Source organism: Erpetoichthys calabaricus, chromosome 9, assembly GCF_900747795.2.
Source record: "Erpetoichthys calabaricus chromosome 9, fErpCal1.3, whole genome shotgun sequence".
In the NCBI taxonomy this organism is placed as follows: domain Eukaryota; kingdom Metazoa; phylum Chordata; class Cladistia; order Polypteriformes; family Polypteridae; genus Erpetoichthys; species Erpetoichthys calabaricus.
Window position 1 is genome coordinate 31,145,997 of NC_041402.2, and position 24,650 is coordinate 31,170,646.

The 24,650-nt window shown below is 36.7% G+C and overlaps 1 protein-coding gene across 1 annotated transcript in view; it reads right to left on the reverse strand.

Annotated features, from left to right (window-relative positions):
• Positions 1-24,650, reverse strand: part of col27a1a (collagen, type XXVII, alpha 1a) — a 370,467-nt gene that overhangs the window by 245,486 nt on the left and 100,331 nt on the right. The window contains 2 exon segments of the mRNA XM_051931755.1: positions 4,814-4,867; positions 9,787-9,840. Of these exon segments, the coding sequence (XP_051787715.1) occupies positions 4,814-4,867; positions 9,787-9,840 (108 nt within the window).

The following is a 24,650-nucleotide window of genomic DNA, read 5'->3' on the forward strand; positions in this document are numbered from 1 at the left end:
ATCCAGAAGCTTCAGTTTGTATTAACAACATTAATTCAGACTACTTTAAACTAGAATGTGGTACCAGACAAGGATGCCCCATGTCACCAATGCTTTTTGCAATCGCTATTGAGCCACTGGCAGTTCACTGTAGAAATGCTTATGAGATAAAGGGGATTATCAGTTAAGGACATGAACAGAAAATTTCTCTATATGCAGATGAATATTCTTCCTAAGCTTCTCTTTTTACTTCAAAACATTCCAATACACATCAATAAATCATTTTTTAAGAAATTAGATTCAACCATAACCTAATTTTTTTTTGGAATTCAAAGCATCCACGTATCCAAAGAGTGACCCTACAAAGACCTAAAGCAGAAGGTGGCATGGCTCTACCTAACTTTCACTTTTATTACTGGGCAGCAAATATACAAGCTATAAAAACCTGGACATGGACACAAATAGATGAACATACACAGGCTTGGTCAGCTATATAAATAAAATCCTGCAGTACATCTTTATATTCTTTGCTTTGTACCCCAATAAATGCAAGTTATCGCCAATATACTAACAACCCAATTGTGCTTCCCTCACTCAGAATATGGAACCAATGTAGAAAGCATTTTAAGATAAAGAAGCTTTTAACTGTGGCACCTCTGCACGAGAACCACCTTTTTCCACCCGCTCAAACATATGCAGTTTTTAATGTCTGGAAAACATTTGGGATTAAATCACTTAGAGATCTGTACATAGACAATGTATTTGCATCCTATGAACAATTACATTCCAAATTTAACTTTCCAGCAACACATTTCTTTCACTACCTTCAAATCAGAAACTTTGTTAAACAGAACCTGCCAAATTTTCCTCACCTTCCACCAACCTCTATGCCGGAAAAAATATTGATCAGTCTTGAGGACTCAGACAGCATTTCTGTAATATATAAAACCATTTTACAGTCCCTCCCTTTCAAAGATCCAAGAGGATAGTGGAAAAAGGATCTCTCACTCAATATTTCAGAAAAATAGTGGAAAGTAGCAATGGAGAGAATCCACTCAAGCTCCATATGCGCAAAGCATACAATTATTCAACTCAAAATTATATATCAAGCACATCTGTCTCACTTAAAATTGGCCAAAATGTTTCCAGGGTAAGATCCAACCTGCAAACGTTGTAAGCAAGTTTCAGACTCACTGGGCCACATGTTCTGGACCTGCACCAAATTAACATCATTTTAGACCAAAATCTTTAAATGCCTATCAGACAGCCTTGGTGTCACACTCCCTTCTAACCCACTAACAGCTGTTTGGTGTACTTCCAGATGGGCTCAAAGTGGAGAAGGACAAACAAACTGTGATTGCCTTCACTGCACTATTGGCACGTGGACTTATCTTGCTCAACTGGAAGAATCCTAACTTTCCTATTCTAAGTCAGTGGGTAACTGATGTTATATACTATTTGAAACTGGAAATAATCAAATTCTCACTTAGAGGATCTGTGCAGAACTTTTCAGAACCTGGCAGGATCTGATCAATAACATTTTAGAATAAGCTTTTAAAGCACTGAGGATTTCTCCATTTATCATTATTCACTTATTAATTCATCTATTTATTTATTTTTACTAGCTTTAAGTTTTACTCTGCTGGCTTACCTCTCTTTCTCAGGGGTGGGGGTTGATTTGTTTTCGATCTTATGTTTGTAAAAATTGATTTATTTGTATGGAATGATGTGTGATTTTAATAAAATCAATAAAATAAAAAAAAATTTAAAAAGAACTGCTAGGTAAGCATTAGAAGACAAGACAAGGACAACTGCGAAATGGGCATTTCTGTATATCAAAGTCAGCATAAAACTGTATCCTTTGTACCTTGTTTGGGAATGGTATGATTCACCAAAGTGGGGGCCTGCACATGAAGGAAGAGTATTAAGCCTTGGAACATTGCCCCGCACACCTTTGAAGCCAACGGACGGATGGGAGATACCGTCATCCGATCCGTAAATCCTTCCAACGCAGCGACGAAAATGGCACTCTATACATCGGGCTCCCACTCCCGAACTAGGTTTTAGTCATGGCTTCCTCATCTGTTATACAGCATAAACCATCATTAAAGAAAGCTAAGTTATTTCTCTTATGTGATTTCTTACTGCCGTATCACTAAGGGAGGGCTATCGCCTTTTTATATTATATCTATATAGTTTCGGGTTATGTAACGCCGCAATTAAAAAAGAACTTATTCCAACAAAGGAACTAGTGCCCCCTGCTAGATACAGCTAGAAGGAGCCAAATATTCGTTCACAATATACAGTATTCAGACCATAAATATTAAGTGATCAATAAGCCTGATGTTTTCTGTCTTTTTTTTTTAGTTATTACTTATTGTGCTGGTGATAAAACAGACAGGCTGTTTCTCTGTTCAGATGATATGACCGAGATGAGATCACGGACAAATCTAAAACTATACTTTGCTCAGAAAGCTTTCTTGCTAATACTTTAATTAATTTTCCACATAACCTGGAGTAAGCAAGGCAATAAAAGGCCCTAGACCCTAATAAAGTTCTACTAGGTGTATTTTATATTCCCTCTGATTCACAATGAAGAGTTATTGAGTGGGCTCATTCACTGCTTTTAGGCATACTATTTAAGGAAACAGCCAAATGAAGATGTATAAGGCATTTGTTTCTCAAACTACAGACTCTGAAGTACTTATCCTCTTATACAGTTGTGTATTTGGGCCTTCTCCTACTTTTCTATCTGGGTATTATCCAGTTTGCCCTCTTCACTCAAGACAGTAGTGCCTTTGTGATTAATCTTAAACTTCTTGCCAATCTGTCACATGGAACAATCTTCATTTTGCAAAACAATGACATTTTTCTGGAGAAAGCTGTTTTTTTCAAAATTTCTGACCAACAAAATGGAACTATAGGGATATCAGTACCTAGCAACATGATTAAATAAGGATGAGCTATGAGAGTTTAGCATTAGAACACTGAAAATGTGGCTATAAGTTATAAATAAGCAAATTCAAGCAGTAATAGCTATTTACAACATCAGTATTTTCTTGGCTATTTTTTAAAATTAATATAACGGTACATTGATAAAAAATTTCTTTCAAAAAATGAAAACATGAAAAAAACAAACATTTCTAGGTGATTACAAATTTTCCAGCACTAGTATATAATGTATATATACAAACTAGCGCTATGGTGGGTGAATGTGGAAGTACAGGGGAGTATACAGAAGAACAGATTGGCGAAGAAAAAGTGGGATAGTCAGAGAGATGAAGAAAGTAGACAGGAGTACAAGGAGATAAGGTGTAAGGTAAAGAGTGAGGTGGCAAAGGCTAAAGATAAGTTGATAAGTTGTATGATGAGTTGTATGTGAGGTTGGACACTAAGGAGGGTAAAAAAGACCTGTACCGATTGGCTAGGCAAAGGGACTGAGCTGGGAAAGATGTGCAGCAGGTTAGGGTGATAAAGGATAATGATGGAAACATATTCACAAGTGAGGAGAGTGTGTTGAACAGATGGAAAGAGTACTTTGAGAGGCTGAGGAATGAAGAGAATGAGAGAAACGAGGTTGGATGATGTGGAGATAGTGAATCAGGAAGTGCAATGGATTATCAAGGAGGAAGTAAGGACAGCTATGAAGAGGATGAAGTTATGGGAAAGAGTAGTGGAAGCTAGGTTAAGAAGGGGTTGATGATTAGTAAGCAGCAGGATAATTTCATGCTAGGAAAGCGCACTACAGATGTTATGTGTACTCTGGAGGTGTGGGTGCAGAAGTATAGAGAAGGGCAGAAGGAGTTGCATTGTGTCTTTGTGGACCTAAAGAAAGCATATGACAGGGTGCCTCAAGAGGAGTTGTGGTATTGTATGAGGAAGTCGGAATGACAGAGAAGTATGTAATAGTGGTACAGGATATGTATGAAAGAAGTGTGACAGTGGTGAGGTCTGTGGTAGACTGAGGTGGGATTACATCAGGGATCTGCTCTGAGCCCTTTATTCTTTGTAATGGTGATGGACAAGTTGACAGAGGAGACTAGACAGTAGTCTCTGTTGACTATGATGTTTGCAGATGACATTGTTATCGATGGCAAAAGTTAGGAGCAGGTGGATGAGACCTTGGAGAGATGGAGATGTGCTCTAGAGAGGAGAAGAATGAAGTTCAGGAGGACCAAGACAGATTAGATGTGTGTAAATGAGAGGGAGGTCAGAGGAATGGTGAATGCAGAGAGGGGAAGAAGAGAGTGCAGGCAGGGTGGAGTGGATGGAGAACAGTGCCAGAATGATTTGTGTCAGATGGGTATCAGCAAGAGTGAAAGGGAAAGTCTACAAGATGGTAGTGAGACCAGCTATGTTATATGGGTTGGAGACGGAGGCACTGACAAAAACACAGGAGACCGAGCTGGAGGTGGCAGAGTTAAAGATGTTAAGAGTTGCATTGGGAATGATGAGGATGGACAGGATTAGGAATGAGTACATTAGATGGTCAGATCAGGTTGGACGGTTTGGAGACAAAGTCAGAGAGGCAAGATTGAGTTGGTTTGGACATGTGCAGAGGAGAGATGCTGGGTATATTGGGAGAAGGACGCTAGGGATGGAGCTGCAAGGAAGGCCTAAGAGGAGGTTTATAAATGTGGTGAGGGAGGACATGCAGGTGATGGGTGTGGCAGGGCAAGATGCAGAGGACAGGTAGATAAGGAACAAGATGATCTGCTGTGGTGATCTCTAATGGGAGCAGCCGAAAGAAAAAAAAGAAGAAAAATGATACAAGTGATATATATATATATATAAAACCTATGTTACCTATATGCATAAAACTATTGATAGTCACCTTTTCTCCATGTGGTGCTTTTCCTGGTGATAGCCCAGGATCTCCTTTTTTTCCCTGAAAAAAAAGAATATTATCAATACAGATAAGACCTTCACATCTTGCCATCACTTTTCTAAAAAGGTCTGGCATTATCATCAAATGCAAACCATTCTTATGTGACGAAGAAAGGTGTGACTGATCTGGATGACCCCACTCTCTAAGTTTCTGATACTATACAAAAACGTTTTATGCTCAACCTTCTTCTTTCCCTAAAGAATGTTTGCGTAAATGTTTTGTTCTTGTGATTCATGTTTTTTGTTCTCTTTAGGACATGTTGATTTTTTTGTTTACATTTATTTTAACCATTCATGCCAGCAATGGTTTTCTTGATAATGGTTTCTCTTCTATGGGAGACTTATGCATATGGCAAGCTTGCTTTGACTTCTTATAATTAAAGTGTAATGAGAGAAAATATCTGGAGATAGAGTGAGCATCTCTTCTATGAGGGGTCAAACAGGCCATAAATCCTGACCTGCACAGATACAAATGAGTTACATCATATTGTTAGACCTTAATTTTCAACATTTTATAACAATTTTCTCCTTAGACAGGGTTATTAAGTCACAGAGAGCTTAAATAGAATTCAAACTGTGCTTATTTTCACAATAAAATCTTGCTTTATTTTAGACTGGCCACATTACCTGTCAAAGACAGGTAACACAATAACTTTAAAAATATTTTTTTATCTTTTGCCCTATGTGTGCCTTCAGCGCCTCTCCTTTGTATCCTCATGTGTCTGAACATTTCTTGAGCAGTGATCCCTAGAGGAAGTGCATTCCTGTAAAGCTTATTTCTCAGACTCTGTCATTTTGAGGGGCCTTGCTCATCTCTTATCCACTTTTAGACTTAATTTCTTTGAAGGCGACTCTTTCAGTATGTCTCCTACACATTTACTCCTGCTCATGTGTCTCAGATTCACACTTCCACTTTTGTCACACCAAAGAAAAACTGACCAATCAGACTGCTGTAAGGGACAGGTCACACACACAGACCTTAGTGTTTTTTTATATAGTAGATAAACTATGTAATAGCTGATGACAATATGTAAAACATGAGCTTGATTGGTCAGAGTCTGAATATTTATAATATATGTTTATCTACTAAGTTGAAAATTAACATATCTACATTTCAAAACTAACCACAATGTGAATAAGAGGTATTTATGTGTTCATTTAAGTGTTCATTGCACTTTCAATTTAAGAAATCTGTAATTATATTTTGACTAGCCACTGATGGACGGTGCACATGGGTGGGCTTACTGGCCAGGATGGAGCATGGTTCTTTAACAGGAAGAGAAGCCAGCCCAATTAAACCACATGAAACAGGGCGAAGATTGTCCTGTTTCATCCAGAAGACAGGCAGAAGATGTGACATTGGGTACGCTGGTGTCCTGGCTGGGTTGGACCCAGGAACAATACCTGGTCGGGAGGACAGTATAATGGAAGGACCATGTACTCCCCTGACACAATTGGAGGCAGCTTCCCTGTGCAGTTGTACCCTCAAAGATACACGCAATGCACACTGGATGTTGTAGTCCTCAAGAACCGCCTTGTCAGGTTCAGTGGGGGCTGCCATGGGGTGCTATAGGAATTTCTCATCCCAGCTTTATGGGACTTTTGTTTGACCCAGAAGTACTTCCATCAGGCTATGGCGTGGCACTGGAAGTACTCGCAGGTCTGGGATAAAAGGAGCTGCCTGAACTCATTGTTGTTTTTACATTATTGGAACCTTTGTGGAAGGTAATTGTAAAAATAAACTGATTTTATTTTAATGGGTCTTGTGTCTGTGAGGTTGTGTCTAAGGTTGGGCATTCTCTGGTTCCCTCTAGTGTTCACAAGCCAAAATGAAAATATGAGACATCTATAATTTTGAAGAGACAAACTTAGAATTACATAAATGTACAATTAAACTTACATTTTTGATATACATAAATATCAAATTAGTCAGAAAAGAAGGACATTTTACTCTGCCTCCTATCTACATGAAATGAGTGGTTTCCCATTGTTTGTGTTGCAGTCACAGTATATATAAAGTTAATTTAAACATTTATACATTATTGAAAATTAATGGTATAACCACTGTGAAGGCCGCCACCTGGGAATCCTACCCAGCAGGGATGCCCACAGTCTGGAAGGACAGGGGAAGAAAATTTGCACAGGGCATTGCTTCCCCCAGAACAATACATGGCAGCCCCCCTGGTTTAAGGCAGCACCACAGATTCCCAGAAGGCATCTTAGCAACTGGAGTTCTTTGGATCAGCTCTGCTAGGTTCCATGGGAGCCGTCAGGGGTAACAGAAAGGACTTGTGAGCCCTATTTAGTTGAGCTCCAGACTCACCTGGAAGTGCTTCCGGGACATGACTTTGGGGCACCGGAAGTACTAACGGATTTTGTACAAAGGGAGTACAAAATTCAGTTTGGGAGCCAGAATTGGGAGGAAAGAGGACAAAGCTTGCTGACAGAAGCGGAGGGGAAGAAGGCAGAGAGCAACAGAAAGACATAAAGCAGAGAGCTACTATGTCTTAGCTGTGTAACAGTGCTTGTGGTGTGGGAAACCCTTTCCTGTAAGAGTTTCTCACAAATAAAAAACCTTGTGTTTGGAACTTGTGTCCAAGCCTGCGTGTGTCTGGTGTTTGGGGAGCTGCAGTGACCCCTGGTGGCCATAACACCTAGGAACAATTTGCATGTTATTCAGACAGCGAAGTTAAGAGTTTCACTGCACTCCGTACATGTGACAATATTATTTATACTACTACTACTAATACTGCTGCTACCACAACTACCTAAGGAATATTGGGTTTGTGTTTTTGCTAAAATTATACTAGAAGATAACCTAAACATAATTATACGCTTAAGTAACAAGTAACACTTAAACACATTTGCTGACCCTATACTGAAGTAAACAAACAGTGCCTTCTCTGGCTGTGTCACCTATTTTCTTAATGAACCTTGATATCTAAGATGCTATTCATGACTTTACCACAATATATATACATTAATGGTAATTTAAAATTTGAGGCATTCACAGCCATTCATCTGCTGTGAAACACTATTTGTACTTTGACAAAAAAAATCATTTCATTATCTTTCATGATTGGTTTGTCATTTGTGTTGCTTTGAGTTCATTGAAAGCATCTCTTTTGACATTTCCATGTTCTTGAAGAAATTTAACAGTAGATTGCTAATTCTCTTTGCCTGCATTTCCATTAGATTTTGTGATTAATTGTTGAAACATCTGAAGTTTCAATGTTAATGCATGAAAACTGATATAACCATTTAAATTTCTTTATTATGAGCAACTACTGATTAATCCACAACTCAAGTGAGAAAAATTGAATTCCCTATCTTCATAATTCTTATAAACATTATAAAAACAAATAAAAACAGTCAGTAGGTGAATATGGAAATAACCATGGTAACTATAGAGACACCAATACTTTTCACTAGGGAGCTGTCCTGCATATGAACCCACTGTGCAGAAGGTTCTCAGCAAGACTACAATGCTGCTATAAAATATCTGCTGAAGTATTATTATTATTAATCATAAGACATTCCCTAATTAAGGAACCTCGAGTATTATATGCAGGTCAGGTAGATGCTGCTATGAGACAACAATAAGAAAAAAAGTTCTGCAACAGTTCTACTATAGTTTAATTTTCAAGAGCAACACCAACAGTTGTATGAAATATAGGGCAGTAGAAGAGGCTGCCCTTTAAGGAAATAACTGAATAATACAATTTTTCTTAAAATGCTGTGAAAAAAGTCTAATCAACTAGTTGCACCTCCCGGACAACTGATAATGTCTAATTCAATGGCAAACAGTGGCCGCTGCAATAAAAAAAAGAATAGTGTAATCATGGTATATCAGTAAAAAATGTTACTATTATTTGCTGATCTGCGCTAAACACTTTGTACAGCAAATTAAGAAAAATATTACAGAAGAACAATCACAAAAATAAAGACAAAAAGGAGATGCAACATGCTACTGAAACAGTACAAAGTAATGATCTGCTGAGCTGGAAGCTCTCTCTCCTTTAACTTATTACAGATGTTTGTGAATGGGCCTAAATAAGCATCACATTGCCAAACAGGAAGGAGATTAATAGAAGTTACTATAACTGGACTGCCCATTCTACAGCTATATTTTTTTCTGTTTACTGTATTACCAATGTCAATTTCTAAAATATTACACACACCCTACCCAAATATGATAAATTATTATGTGTTACTTTTAACTTTACTTTTCTATATTAATATTTCAATGTCTATGAAAAATATCTCAAATTATTCATGTCACGTAATCCACATGCCAGGTCTCCAATCAGATGCTCACAACATTTCAAACCTATGTACTCTCTCTAAACTGCTAAATAAACCATTTTGAGTGTGCATATTCAAACGTGATCGTGCTTTTGAACTGAAGACCTGCTACTCCTCTAAATCACTGGTATTTAAGTCACAACTGCTGTATTTCAATAGGATTTTCTCAAACTACACAGTTGAAACTGACCTTCTGCTTGTAGAAGCACCCCATTGGCAATACCAATGAGAAGGCAAAAACAAACACATGCAATGGACAGCATGTGCTGAATTTTTCTGGAAGAGGAACAGTGTTACAGAAGTAACATACTGAGGATTATGTTAGAGTTCAAGAATCCAGAACTCAAGGTTACACTACTTTGTTTGTAGTTTGTTTGACTCTCTGAATGCTATGGAGTCTTAAAATAATTTCAAAAGTTTTATTTCTGTTTAATTCTGTTTTATATTCTTGTTTACTAGTAAAATCGCTGGTGCTTGACATCCCAAAATAGTGTTAAAATACTGACAAATTCACATGGACTTTATATGTTTTGATTTCTACAAGATTAAACCATAAATGGCCATTCATTTAATAACCAGAAATACCAAATATCCACTTAAAAAACAAGCAAATACCTTGGGACCAGGGGAACCTGGACGTCCTGGATTGCCATGTGGACCTGGTGGTCCCTGTAAACAATGCATAGAGAAATCTTTAGTTAGTTTAAATGTGAAAAAAAAAGTTTACTTCCTGCCTTCATTTTCACAATATAGTTAAATAAAGTGATCTAAAAAAAGATTGCATACTTCCTGTCTGTTCTGATAATAGAAATGTATAATGGGTCTTTAATAACACACTATTACAGTGCTTATTATAGGGCTTAAATGCTAAGGTAAGTAAAGCTTGTTTAACTTGGTCTTAACTGCGTAAAATGAACAGAAGTTTTCACAAAGCAGGCTTTTTTGCATATCAGAATAAACACTGGTACTACAAGCATTAGTTTAATTGTAGTTTGTATAATGTATAATGAATAATTCAGATGATTGCCACCATTCCCTGTTAATGTAGACCCATCTGAAGCAAAAAAGTTATACAGAGCAAAATAAGCTAAATTACTAAAACTTGGATTGTGTTTTTGACTAAATTTAAGTCTCAGCCAGTAGTGACTTAGGGTCTTAATGTACCTACTGTAGTATCTTCTCATATACTGTATATTGCATTTGAAGTTAATACAGGCAGTTTGTGTGTTTTGAAAGGATTCATCACATGTAACAACTCTTTTTACTTCAAAATGCTGTAAGGGGCTTCACTCTTCCATCATATGGATTCAGATGATTAAACATACCCTGCCCATTAAATGCACTGCATTTCGGATAACTATTAGAGCAATGAGTTTTGAGATTAACCTTCACAATTTCCTTTGAATTCTGTTGTTCTTCTGCTTGCCATATTAAGATTGTAAAGGAATTACTGATGTTTAACTTATTGGTTCACTGAAGAGAAACATCAAATCAATTAAAGAAAAAAATATTCCAACCTCATCCTAACTACTTATATAAATAAAGTAGTAAATAACTTATTGAATAAGAAGATATTTAAATAAAGAGTTACCGTTTTCTACAACATACTTCACCTACATGTAGCATTTCATAAAGTTTCAAAAGTTACATTGCTATACCCCAGTAAACTGCTTTGTAAGTGTCAGAAGTACAGTTAGGAGGTTTGGCTTGCTCTACATTAATACTCTGGATATTTATCATTCATACTTCATTTGAAGTTGCCATAGAAGTGGAAAGTAAAAGTGAAAGTCACATCTGAAGTCTGAGCTGTTAAAGCAGATTTGTTATATTCTTGTTGGAAATAAAATAATTATTATTGTTATTATTACCCTTTAATTATTTTGTCCAACTTTCAAAATGTAAAAATGTAATTAATTTGAGTGAGTACAAAGTGTAAACTTAAAAAGTAGAACAAAATTCTTTTTTGAAGTAGTAGGGAATCTTTTACCCTAGTTGATTCATGTTTGAGACTTGTAAAGGTGTGAACATTTAAAACAAAGAGAAATTGCTATACCGTCAATGGTTGAAAGAAAAAAAAATCATAATAGTCCTTTTTATATTTGCTGTTAATTTCAGGAATTTATCAGTAAATTCCCAGTTCAAGAGCATACTGTATGTGAATGAGGGTGAGTCAAGAATCCAAGGAAACTTGGCAACTTCACAATTCATGTCAGAGAATAATTTCCTAGAATTTATCAGGTCTGCATATCTATGAAAAACCAGAAATATGCTGGGTTATATGGCTATACATATGGTAGATCTTTAATACATGACAACTAATCAAAAAAAGTCTGAATGATGACAAATAAAAATCTACAACTAACTTGATTGTTTCACACAATTTTACTGAAAAACACCCAATAGCCAATATCTCTAGGATGGATTAACAGTAATGTCCATCTGTTTTAAAGAATTGTAATAGGAATAATTGTGCTTAAGACACAGTTGTTATTTATTAAACAAGATAGATTAAACAAAAAATACACACAGAGCGGCGCTAATAAAAATAACTTAATTCCTGTTCCCTATATCAATAACGCACATAGTATTCATCTCTGCTCCTCCGAAACATTGAATATGGCACTATTAAATATTAGAGCTTTAACTAACAAGACGTTTTTTATCAACGACATTATTAGTGATAAAAAAATAGATTTTATTGCACTAAGTGAAACGTGGCTTAGCTCAGATGGCGCAGCTGTTTTAATCGAATCTGCGCCTCCGGATTACAGTTTTACTCGTGCTGATCGCCAAGGAAAGAGAGGTGGCGGATTAGCAAACATTTACTCTAGCAGGTTAAAATGTAAAAATATCAGTTTTGGTAAGTTCAAGTCTTTTGAGTATCTCGCCATTGTTATTCAGGGAGATTCTCACGTTCTAGTATTATCCGTGTACAGACCTCCTAAATTCAACGCGTCTTTTTTTGAGGAATTCTCTGACTTGATGTCAATCTTAATTACGAACTATGACGCACTCTTAATAGTCGGCGACTTTAATTTTCATGTAGATAATCAATGTGACCAAAAAGTAAAAGAATTTATGAACCTCCTGGACTCTTTTGATTTGAGACAGCTCGTTAATCAGCCTACACATAAAGCAGGTCATACGTTAGACTTAGTAATTACTAAAGGACTAAAAGTTGATATAAAGCAGGTCATTGATACGGGTCTTTCAGACCATTTTCTTCTACTTTTTAATATAGAAATAATGATAGAAAACACTCATGAGAAGCATATTGTTAAAAAACGCTTCTTTGACTCATCAGCAACTTTAAAACTTACAAACATTCTAACCAATCAGTCCGTTTATAGTGCCAACTATAACTATAATAGCGAGGAGAATGTAAATAGTAAGGTGGAAAGATTTAATACTAAAGTGAGGGCTGCTGTTGACATAGTTGCACCTGAAAAGACAGTTAAAAAATCTTCTAGCATTGTTATACCTTGGAAGACCCAAAGAGTGTCTGATTTAAAGAGAACATGCCGTAGAGCTGAGCGTAAATGGAGGAAGACTAAACTAACTATTGACTATGAGATATTAAAAGTTAAAATAACAGAATACAATAACACAGTCCGTCTTGAGAGGCGCTGCTATTTCTCTAAGATTATAAATAACAATGCTAGTAATCCCAGAGTCTTATTTTCGACAATTGATCATCTGTTAAACCCAGGTAACTCAAAGGAATGCCTCCTAAGTACTTCCAGTAAAACCTGTGAGGCTATCGCTGTATTTTTCAATCAAAAAATTAATGATATTAGAAATAACATAGTATATCTCCCCAACACTAGGGATCCTCCGAAACCCCAGTACTCCATAATAAATAAATTAGAGTCTTTCACTAGGATAGATTTACCTGATTTACATAAAATAATTTCTCAAATGAAACCATCCACCTGTGCCCTTGACCCAATACCAACTAATTTTTTCAAAGAAGTATCGGGTGTGCTTATTGATAATGTTCTTGACATAGTAAATTCGTCATTAGATACGGGGGTCTTCCCAGACTGTCTTAAGACTGCGGTAATTAAACCCCTACTTAAGAAAAATAATCTCGACCCCTCTGCTCTTGAAAATTATAGACCCATCTCTAACCTGCCTTTCTTAAGTAAAATTCTAGAGAAGGCAGTCATTATGCAGTTAAATGAGCACCTCAATAAACATGCTATTCTTGATAAATTTCAGTCAGGTTTTAGAACAAATCACAGCACAGAAACTGCACTCGTTAAAGTAGTAAATGACTTGCGGGTAAATGCAGACAGAGGCCATTTATCTGTTCTCATCCTCTTAGATCTGAGTGCCGCATTTGACACCATTGATCATAATATTCTTAAGAATCGCCTTAGTCAATGGGTGGGCCTCTCTGGCAGTGTCTTAAATTGGTTTGAATCCTACCTGGCAGGGAGAAAATTCTTTGTTAGTTGTGGTAATTATAACTCAAAGACACATGATATTCTATATGGTGTTCCACAAGGCTCTATCCTGGGTCCGCTGCTCTTCTCAATCTACATGCTTCCACTAGGTCAGATTATCTCGGGACATAACGTGAGCTACCACAGCTATGCTGATGACACACAGCTGTATTTATCAATAGCACCTGATGACCCCAAATCTCTTGATTCGCTAACACAATGTCTAACCTGTATCTCAGAATGGATGAATAGTAACTTTCTCAAATTAAATAAAGAAAAAACCGAAATCTTAGTGATTGGCAATAATGGATACAATGAGGCTATTAGAAATAAACTGGATGCATTAGGATTAAAAGTCAAATCGGAGGTAAAAAGCTTAGGGGTAACCGTTCATTGTAATCTGAATTTTAAATCGCATATTAATAAGATCACTAGGACAGCATTTTTTCACCTAAGGAACATAGCAAAAGTTAGATCTCTTATATCATCGAAAGATGCAGAGAAATTAGTTCATGCGTTTGTCTTTAGTCGGCTAGATTACTGTAATGCACTCCTCTCAGGACTACCCAAAAAAGACATCAATCGTTTGCAATTAGTGCAGAATGCAGCTGCTAGAATCCTTACCAGGAAAAGAAAATCCGAACACATTTCTCCAGTCTTGATGTCACTACACTGGTTACCTGTGTCATTCAGAATTGACTTTAAAATTCTGCTTATGGTTTATAAAGCTTTAAATAATCTCGCCCCGTCTTATATATCGGAATGTCTGACACCTTATATTCCAAATCGCAACCTCAGATCCTCAACTGAGTGTCTCCTTAGAATTCCAAGAGCAAAACTTAAAAGAAGTGGTGAGGCGGCCTTCTGCTGTTATGCACCTAAAATCTGGAATAGCCTGCCAGTAGGAATTCGCCAGGCTAATACAGTGGAGCACTTTAAAAAACTACTGAAAACACATTACTTTAACATGGCCTTCTCATAACTTCACTGTAATTTAATCCTGACACTCTGTATATCCAATTCATTATAATAACTATTCATTCAAAATTTGTACTAACCCCTACTCTCTCTTCTGTTTCCTTTTCCGGTGTCCTATTGGTGGTGGCTTGTGCCACCACCATCTACCCAAAGCACCATGATGTTCCAACAATGATGGATGGATTAAAAGCCAGAAGTCTGTATAACCATCAGCATCAAGTGACTCCGTGAGAACCCTAACTACAAAGAGGACTATTTCATTTATGTTAGGTAGAATGCCCAAAGGGGACTGGGCGGTCTCGTGGCCTGGAACCCCTACAGATTTTATTTTTTTCTCCAGCCTTCTGGAGTTTTTTTTTGTTTTTTCTGTCCACCCTGGCCATCGGACCTTACTCCTTTTTATGTTAACTAAGGTTGTCTTATTTTAATTTCTTATTTGTCTTTTATTCTTCTTTTCTTCATTATGTAAAGCACTTTGAGCTACTTTTTGTATGAAAATGTGCTATATAAATAAATGTTGTTGTTGTTGTTGTTGTTATAAAGAAGATCCAGATATACGTGTTTGGTCATTTTAGATATTGAAGATTATCATGATGTCCACAGACACTGCATTCTCCACTGACCTATTTGCCCTATAGACCAACTATAAATGATTCAGATATGCATTGCAGGAGCTGTAGGCAACAGGTCTGTAGTCAAGGAGGATGTCTTTTAACAAGTATTATAATGGTCATGTTACAGCAGTTTAGAATTTTTGCCAGTTTAAGTGAAAGATGAAAATATCTCGGAAAACAGAAAAAATCTGATCAGCATTGGACTTTAGTATTTGAATGAAAAAAAAAGATTAGGACAGATGCTTTCTTCCTGTTTTGTACATTGAGAAGCCACCTTACATCCTGCTCCTGAATAATAAAAGGTAGCTAAAGGCACACATACAGTTGTTTCTGTTCATTCTGCTGCTGTATCTTGTTTTGCATATCAAGCGTACAGTATAATTAATTTGATTTATCTGAGTTATATGGCTTATCAACAGAGGCAGTATCATTCTCTTTGCAGTCAGTAATGCCTCCTCTGTCTTATCCTAAATTAACTTCTCTATGGACAATGCCACTATTACTAAGAGCATCCATTCTTTTCCTAATATGAAACCCTAAATGAACAGGGAGGTCCAAGACCAATTGAAGGCACATAACATTGCTTTCTGTATTGGAGACCCAGAGGCCTAAAAACAGCTAGGTCTAATCTGAGGAAAGCATTTTAACAGCTCAGACTCCCAACACACTTGGCAGGGCATTAGGTCCATCACAGACTATAAGGGTAACACCTGCTCAACCAACATTGGAAAGTTACTGCATTTCTTCCTGATGACCTCAATCACTTCTTTGGATGGTTTGACAAGGACAGCAACCAACCTATCACCAAACTAATCCAGCAAGAGGCCCCATTATGCACTCTGGTGCTGAATGCACATGAGGTGAGACGGGCTGTAAGCCACATTAACCCTAATAAGGCACATGGTCCTGATGGGGTTCCTGGTTGGGCCCTGAAGCATTGTGCGGAACAGCTGACAGCAGTGTTCACCAGCCTGTTTAATACCTCTTTAGAACAAGCCACTGTCCCCATCTGCCTCAAGTTTGCCACAATTGTCCCTACATGACAAAGAATTGCAAGTGTTGACTTAGCCTCTAAATTTCTCAATTCAATCAAGCATCGGTGGGAAGTTCTATAAAAACAAGTCCAATCCATGGAGGCTGCACCTTGCAACTTATTTTGGTGCCAGATACCACAGGACACCTTTGAAGTATTGTGGAGTCCATGCCTTAACAAGTCAGAGTTGTTTTGGTGGCATCAGGAGGACCTCCCAATATTAGGCAGGCTATTTTAATGTTGTGGCTGATCGGTGTATAGGTGTCATGGATCTTTCTCAGGTTGTCTGCATATTTATCTGAAAAAGTATGTAATCTGCAATCATAATAGCCATGTCTATTATAATATTCTTCCCTGGAGCTGAACACACTTAAAGGATCTCTCAATATTCCATATTTGGTTAACTATCAAAGTTACTTGCACCCCTGTTTGACTGGATATTTTTATTCTGCTTTCTGTCAGAAAAAGGTGTAAACTTTAATAACAATACCTACATAAATGAAGATTATTAACCATAGCTTACTCAGAAACGTATACTGACTGATGGAAATAGCTAGCTAATCTGCACTGCAAAGTATAGTGACAGATTAACTCAGAATGCTTATTTCACACATAATATCTATGAACGAATGATGTTGCCTGCCCTGACAGAACTTTATTATGTGGTTAATTGCTATTAATCTATCATTATGTTTGCCCTAATACAGCAACAGCTGCTAACATAAACATTTTTCTTCTCAAGGCTTTTTTCTAGGCATGTTTGCTACATGAAGTGCCAGTATTCAAAAGGTTTAATTATAAAAATCTTAACTCTGGTCCTGGTGGGCCGCAGTGGCTGCAGTTTTTCATTCTAACCCTTTTCCTAATCAGCAAGTAGTTTTCACTGCTAATTAACTGCTTTCCCCTTCATTTTAATAACCCTGTTTGTAAGGATTCAGTCCTCTAAATTGATTTGCTTCTTCATTAAATGGCAGCCAAACAGAAATAAGATGTGAATTGGAACGTCAAACTCCCACCAATTTCATTCCAACTAGTTTCTTAATGAGAAGCCAATTCTTGCTGTTAATTAAAGCAGTTATTGAATATCATGACTTGTTGCTGCTCTCATTCCGCCACAGCAGACTGTTGATTTTCTGTTTTCTAAGACCACCGTCAAGATATTTGGGTGACCTGAGCAGATCAACATGACTGAGACCTTCACCTTTCTTTATTTTCAGGTTAGCTGGTCATGTGGCGGCTTGTTTTGTGTCTCATTATAGTTTGGCTGCTCATTAAGGATAAAAACAACTAAGGGGTCTGAGTGACATCAATTAAAACGAAGGCAAAACAAGTTAATCAGCAGCAAAAAACGCTCACTAATTAAGAAGATGGTTAGAATGAAAACCTGCAGCCACTGCGGCCCACCAGGATTGGAGATGGACACCCCTGCTTTAAACAGAATGGGAATGCAGATGTGCTGCATGTGCCTAAGCCCTGGAATGGACTGCAGAGTCGTTTGCTTTATTCCCACTGCTGTATGATTTGGTTACAGCTCCCCATGACTATGTACTGAACAAAATGGTTTCAGAAAATAGATGGACAAATGTATTTAACAATGAATAATTGACAAGTACTACTGGGCAGTTCTACAATGTAATTCTTTTGGCTGGAGCTTTATTAAAAAGCTTTATTAGAAGTTATATCACAAGGCTAGTTAACTTGAGACGATATTTCTTTGCTGTTATTGTAAACTGTAATTGTTCCACTTCATTATTATAATGACTGACCTTTAATTATGTTCATTTCAAATCCAGGATTTTCCTTTCATTTTCTACCAGAGAATACTGTTAATGCTTTCTTACAGAAATAATTTGTTATTTTTTATAGTGTTTTACATGATGTGTCTAGTAGACAGTCAGTGGCACTGGTAGGGCAAGACCTTTAATATACTCTACAAACATTAATAAAAATAATCTAATAAAATCACCTACGCTCAAGATGTAGATATGCATTAAGCAGAGTGTTTGCAGTAAACAAGTTCCTTCAAGTGAGACTGGCAGTTTACATTTACATTACAAATAAAAGGTATTGTGTAGTACACTATGCATGCAGTGCATTAAAAACATATTCATAATCTCCTAGATTGGTATTCAGATTCATATGTTTGTGACCAAGGTTTGTACATAAACACTATATTATCCAGTAACAAGTGGTAACTCAGACTTAATGTGTACCTGATCACAAAATATATCCATAGGTTCATTATATAATCATGTTTGTTTTGACAATATAGAAGCCCAATGTAGACTTCAATATGAGCTGGGAAGCCGATGGTTAAACAGCACAACTTAATGTAATAAACAGCCAACAAACGGATGGGTTTCAATCTGAAAAACGAAATAGTAAGTTGGCAGCAAAACTAACAAGTAGAAACACATGCCAAAGGCAAAGCTGCCAACCCACAACTTAGATAATTATTAATAAGGCATTGCTTTCTAACAGCCTTGAAACGTAATATTTCTAACAAGCTGTAAGAAACAGCTTCCCATGGTGTCATGTTAAAGGAATCAAGTGCAAACACAAATAACAGGGAACCATTTACCAAATTTGTCATACAGAAGAGTACACAAAGGAAATCAGTAATAATCTATTAGGGAAGGAGGATGATCTACTATTACTTTGGATACAATTTTGAGCAACTACATTATATTAAAAAACAAAATTTAATAAAACCGGGGTTATGACCAAGCGCTATGGCACCTCTAGCACTTGCACCACTAAATTCAGTGCTACTCTGTCTTTTTCCAATGGTCATATAGTTATTCAACAGCATCTTGCCCTGTCAGATGCATGAGTGTTTCTTGTATATCAACTAATGTTGCTACCAATGTACTGTATGACGTTCTATTCACTGTTACACTTTCATAATCTGCTGTTAGTGTTACTAGTATTACTAGTTTGTAGGGGATGAGGAAGTTGTCATGTAAATTGAGATTATACTATTTGAACTTGAAATGACACTGAGTATGAAACAAAAATTTGTGCAGCCCTGCATGATCAAACTTAATGCTTCATTGAATGTAAAAGTAAAGGAATTTGGCATAGCCTCTACAGGTTCAAGCTTAAGCATTACATATTTATTTGCATATAAATACAAAATAACTGTTTATCTGAAGAATGCACACATCTGCAAAATACATTTCTTCCAGCCAATTACAAATTTATTTTTGTTAATGTTTTAGGATGTTCCCCATTCTACCTTTTACACACAGAAACTATTTTCTTGCACTTTTTCAACAATATTCAAGTCTGGGGAATGCAAAGTCAATTGCAAAACCATAAATCTTTTTTTCATGTAGATTTTCACTGTTGATTTTAAGGACTGTTTTGCCATGCTGAAACAACGATTCATTATGATTATTATAATGATGATGATTATTATTGTCATTATTATTACTGTTATTTATTTATCCATTTCTTTACTTGCAAGTCAGCTCCTTCTAAGTGTGGTTTGTTGAGTGTTACTATAATATCCTGTGAGGCTATAATTGTCTTAATCTTGTTTAATATAATGTCTAATTGATTCAATCAAGTTTTGAGGCTTTAAAAAACAAGAATGAAGGCATCACCTAGATGACTGAGCAGATTCTCCACATATCACATTCATTGTACTATTTTTTCAAATTTGTTAAATTCTGTAACTCATATTGTGTAGAAATATGAACATTTTTAAGTTTGTACCCTAAAAAAGCATTTGCTAACTTCTTTTTACTTACTGATTTAGAGAACACATAATTTGACTAGCCCAAAATTTTCCATACAACTATAGAGAAAGAGAGAGAGGTCAGGAGCAGGCACTGATACAGCACATTGCTGCACCCATCACATGACAAATTCCCTCAGGATTCCAGATTGGGATCCGAGCGCAGCCGTGCACAACGTGTGAATCCTCAGCATCACACTAGTTCAAATGGAGTGGAACAATGTGAGGTTGTTTTGCAATGGTTAGATCACCTGATAATCCTGTATTTAATTTATATAGCAGTTCACTGGAAAATAAGCACTCAAAAGCACACTGAGAAGACTAGTCCTTCAGCACACTGACATATTTACACAAGAAAAATGTCTGCACTTACAAATTCATGTTGCTAAATAATTTGCTCTTTCTTACCTCACTGTGGTGAAAAATGCAAGAATTTAATTTAGTGGATACTTAAAAAAACAACAAAAAGTTATGTTAAGATGTTATTATTTTTAATTTATGTGGCATGTGATGACATCCCTGTTGCTTTTGAAAAGCTTGTGGATACTTACCCTCCAAAAATTGCAGAGACCAAGTCAAGTTCATGACCAGTGTAATCACCTCCTTGAACAGTTAATACTGATATATGGACAAATGTGACTTTACTATGTTTTGTGAGGGATTGCATATAATGTGGTGCTATACATTGCACATAACAGTTAACCTTTAGTTTATAGTGTTTATCCTTGTGTTAAACGATTGGTTTCAACATTTTTTCTTTATTTTAATATTACTTTTATATTAAAATGTATATTTTTCCAGTAAGTAATATCATTTTAGAGATAAAATCACAATTAATGAGAGGCTTATAAAATTATTAAAATTAAAAATTAAAATTATTGTATATGTATATGTAATGGAGAGTTTATTATTGAGGAACTTTTACTAGCTGTACACATTTTTCACTGTGCAAAATTTTTCCTTTGTGCATTTGTTACCATGTACCTTCGTTCTGAGTGGTTTAAGTTGTGCCATTAGTCCTTTACCTTCCAAGGTTGTGATCACATTTAACAGTGTAGGAAAAGAGATGAATTACAAACTTTAAACTTTCCAAAGCTTGTAACCTGCACATTTTTAGTAAACCAATAATACTTGATGAATTTCTGTAATGATTAGTTGAAAGAAAATGATAGTATTCTGAACCTACAGGTGTTACATGTAAGAGGCACTTTAAATGTTAAACTACAGATACCCTCTGCATCTGTGAGGATCCAAACTTGAAATAATTTCTGTGATATTGCCTCCTAGGGTTGTCAAAAGTATCAAAATATTGATAAGTATCGATTTCAATGTTTTTAAAATTGTTTCAATGCTCATTTTTCATGGTATTAGTTCTAAGCTTACTTTATGAATGCACTTCAAGTTTGCTCTGGCTTTTGGCAACTGAGCCATGTCAGGGTGTCAATGGGCATGGTTGCAGCTCCATTTCCACCCACTCACAGGAGTTAATAAAATGCCAACTCCAGCAGTGTCAGAACCTTCACCAGCACCGTTAATGTACATAAACAGGGTAGACAGAGTGGCATCTAGAAATACTTTGGCTTTGTGCTAAATTGGTACAGAAAACCACAAAATGATTGCAAGCTTGTATGCAAGATTTGCTGATGCATAACACCAACTTAAAGCGTTAACATTGATAACAACTGTTTTGTTGCAGTTTCCTCATACTATTGGAAAAACCAGCTCAAGTTTCAAATTTTCATATATGACTACATGCGGATAGGAACTGTAGTTTTTGTGATACATTGTAGTATGCACTGAGTTTAATGTCTACAATTGAACTGTTTAAAACAAGACTAAAGACTCATTTCTATTCACTTGCATTCTATGACCTTCAGTAATACTGATGGTTTCCTCTTTGTGATTATATAACATTACTTCCATTTTTTATGTATGTAACATTACTTCTATTTATTATGTATTTATTTTATGTTCATATATTTTATTTCTATTTATGTTTTATGTTAATTTGTTTTGTTTTTATTTTATTCTTTTATTGTAAAGCACTTTGGCCACAGCATTACTATGTTGTTTTAAATGTGCTATATAAATAAATTAACATTGACATTGACATTAATGCCAAGGCTATTGACTGCTACTGTAGTTAATTACTCCTGTGCTTTAATGACTAAAATGTGTCTATTAATCTGTTGTTTGTTTGTATTAATGCAATTTTTTAAAATACATTTTTACTGAGTTAAATTATATACTGTATTAAGTGTAGAAAATAGTATTGAATTTCAACACTTTTTTTAGTATCACATTGAACTTTGAAATTTTGGTATTACTATCTCCAACTTGCCAGTAATGCTACCCCTTTCAGTCTTTAAGAGATTTAGCCCTGAACATCCACCAAGACGGTGTCAGTTAAGACTAGTGAGTGACAGAGGTGCACAGGTGTACCTGAAGCACAAGCTTTGTTGTTTTGATAAATATTTGTGGATGGTACCATCTGCTTAATGATATTAAATGTCGACCTTAACCCTTCTTAAGTCTAGGTTTATTTTCAGTATAATGCCATAATCGACAAGATTTATTGTCATGATGAAGAAAACTGAACAGAAGGTTATACTGATAACACCAGGGTGTCTCACACAGCAAATGCAGCATTTTCAACTGCATGTAGGCAGCCACAGACAATGTTGGCTGAAAAGGTAGTATGGAAAGTGGAGGAAGAAGAAGCAGCCCAAGTGCTATAAACAGAGACTAAACTCGTACAAGTTTTGGTTCAATTTAGGGGCATTCTCCTGATCCACAACCAACTGGAGGCAAGTTCAACTCACTCTGTCACTTACTTAATGCCCCTTCTCCTGCTGGCCGCTGTAATGCTCAGTGTGCGGTAAACTCTGCAGAGGGACTGGCCAGCAAACTATCTACAACCATATTTAATGGACGGGGCTTGTACCTCACTCGCCACCCTTTGTTACAACACTGCTCTACAAGTTTAGCATATTTGTCCTTGTTTCTTTCGTGGACCTCCTCAGTTTGATCTTCCCATGGGATGGTTAGTTCCAAAAGGATAACCCACTTTGTGCTTGCAGGGAGTAGCATAATATCACCTAAACAATGTTATTACCACAAACTCTGGGAACTTAAGCTGTTTTTTCAAGTGAACCTTCTGTTCACAGTCTTGTGTGGTTGTGACCAGACAACAGCCAGCACTATGCAACGAGAGGTGATTTCTCCCCAACTTGCATGAAAGAGAATGTGCTCTTCAGTGGGCAGAGGCACTTTTAGTGGCTAATTCCACTAAAAATGGTTTCTTTTATGACCTTCAGAACTTGGTCATGTCACAAGCACTAGCGTCCTTTGCCCAGGGCTCTTGAACAGGACCTGAGAATATGTTCAAATGTTTTAATCTTCAGGCACAGAGGGCATGCTGGAGGGTTGATCTTCCTCAGCAGAATAAGTTAGATGGGCTTGGTAAAATATCAAAGGCTAAAAATTACATTCCAACGATTCTGCTGGCTCACTTATCCTTGACTGCTGCAGGCACCTCCACCCAAACCTCCCATCTTTTCCTTGGGCCTTTCCATACCATGATGTCGAGGTACAACCAAGACCAGCTCTTTCTTGAGTCACTTTCTCAACTAGAACACTGTGCCTCACCTGAGACTCTGCATCCTCCACAGCCTCCTTACACCTTTTACTTCCTTCCTGTCCTCACCTCAGTGCTAGCCTGGGAGACTTTTGGATGTCAAAAACTTCCGGTATTGCAGCATTTCCCTTGCGCGTGTCACTTACTTATACAAGCTGCTGATGGGTGATACCATAGAGGGTGATACAAGTCAACAAACTAATTAAATGGTCATGTTTGAGATACCGGTTTAATGGCCAATAAGTAAAGAATACTGGCCACATGTAATATAGCATCAAACTGAACTATGCTCATAGAATAGATTGGAACAATTTGTTAATGGGGTTTATGGAGCATTAAATGATAGAAAGGTTTTTTAAGTGTCTCTTGTCAATGATTAACTGTGCCATTTTAATCAGATATTGCAGGACCTTCCATCTTGTCACCATGAATATGCCATACTATACTGTGATGCACCTAGTCAGTATGTCCTCCACTGTGCATTTGTAAAAGGTAGTGAGGATCTCTGATTACTGGTTGCTTTTCCTTTCCTTTCCCTTCCTTCTTAGAGAGTTGAAATATTGAGACATCTTAACAAGTTTACAGTTTACATTATGTACTGCTCTAACTAATTTTCAGTTGTATTACTAAGCATTGAATTCCCATACTTTGCGACTTTGGAGGGACCAGGTAACACTGAACCCACACCTGCATGGATAGCTATGTGGTCATGCACTTCTTCACCTTATTCTGCTTTACCCTGTGTGCTAATCAATAAAATGCTGCAAACATTTTAAAAATGGCCATTTGATGGCTCAGGACTCAGAATATTTCAGTTGCTGTGCCCCACACTTTCTATTCCACCATCTTTGCTTTTCTTTTATCTCCAATTCCAATCAGTTATCAGGTCTTGTGGTATCTGTCTTCTCAGCACTCTTCTCACCATCTTTTAACTTTTTCTCATTACCTGTCCACTGTCTGTCTCTTCCTGCCTTGTGCCCATTGTTGGCTGGGATTGGCTCCAGCAGCCCCCGTGACCCTGTGTTCG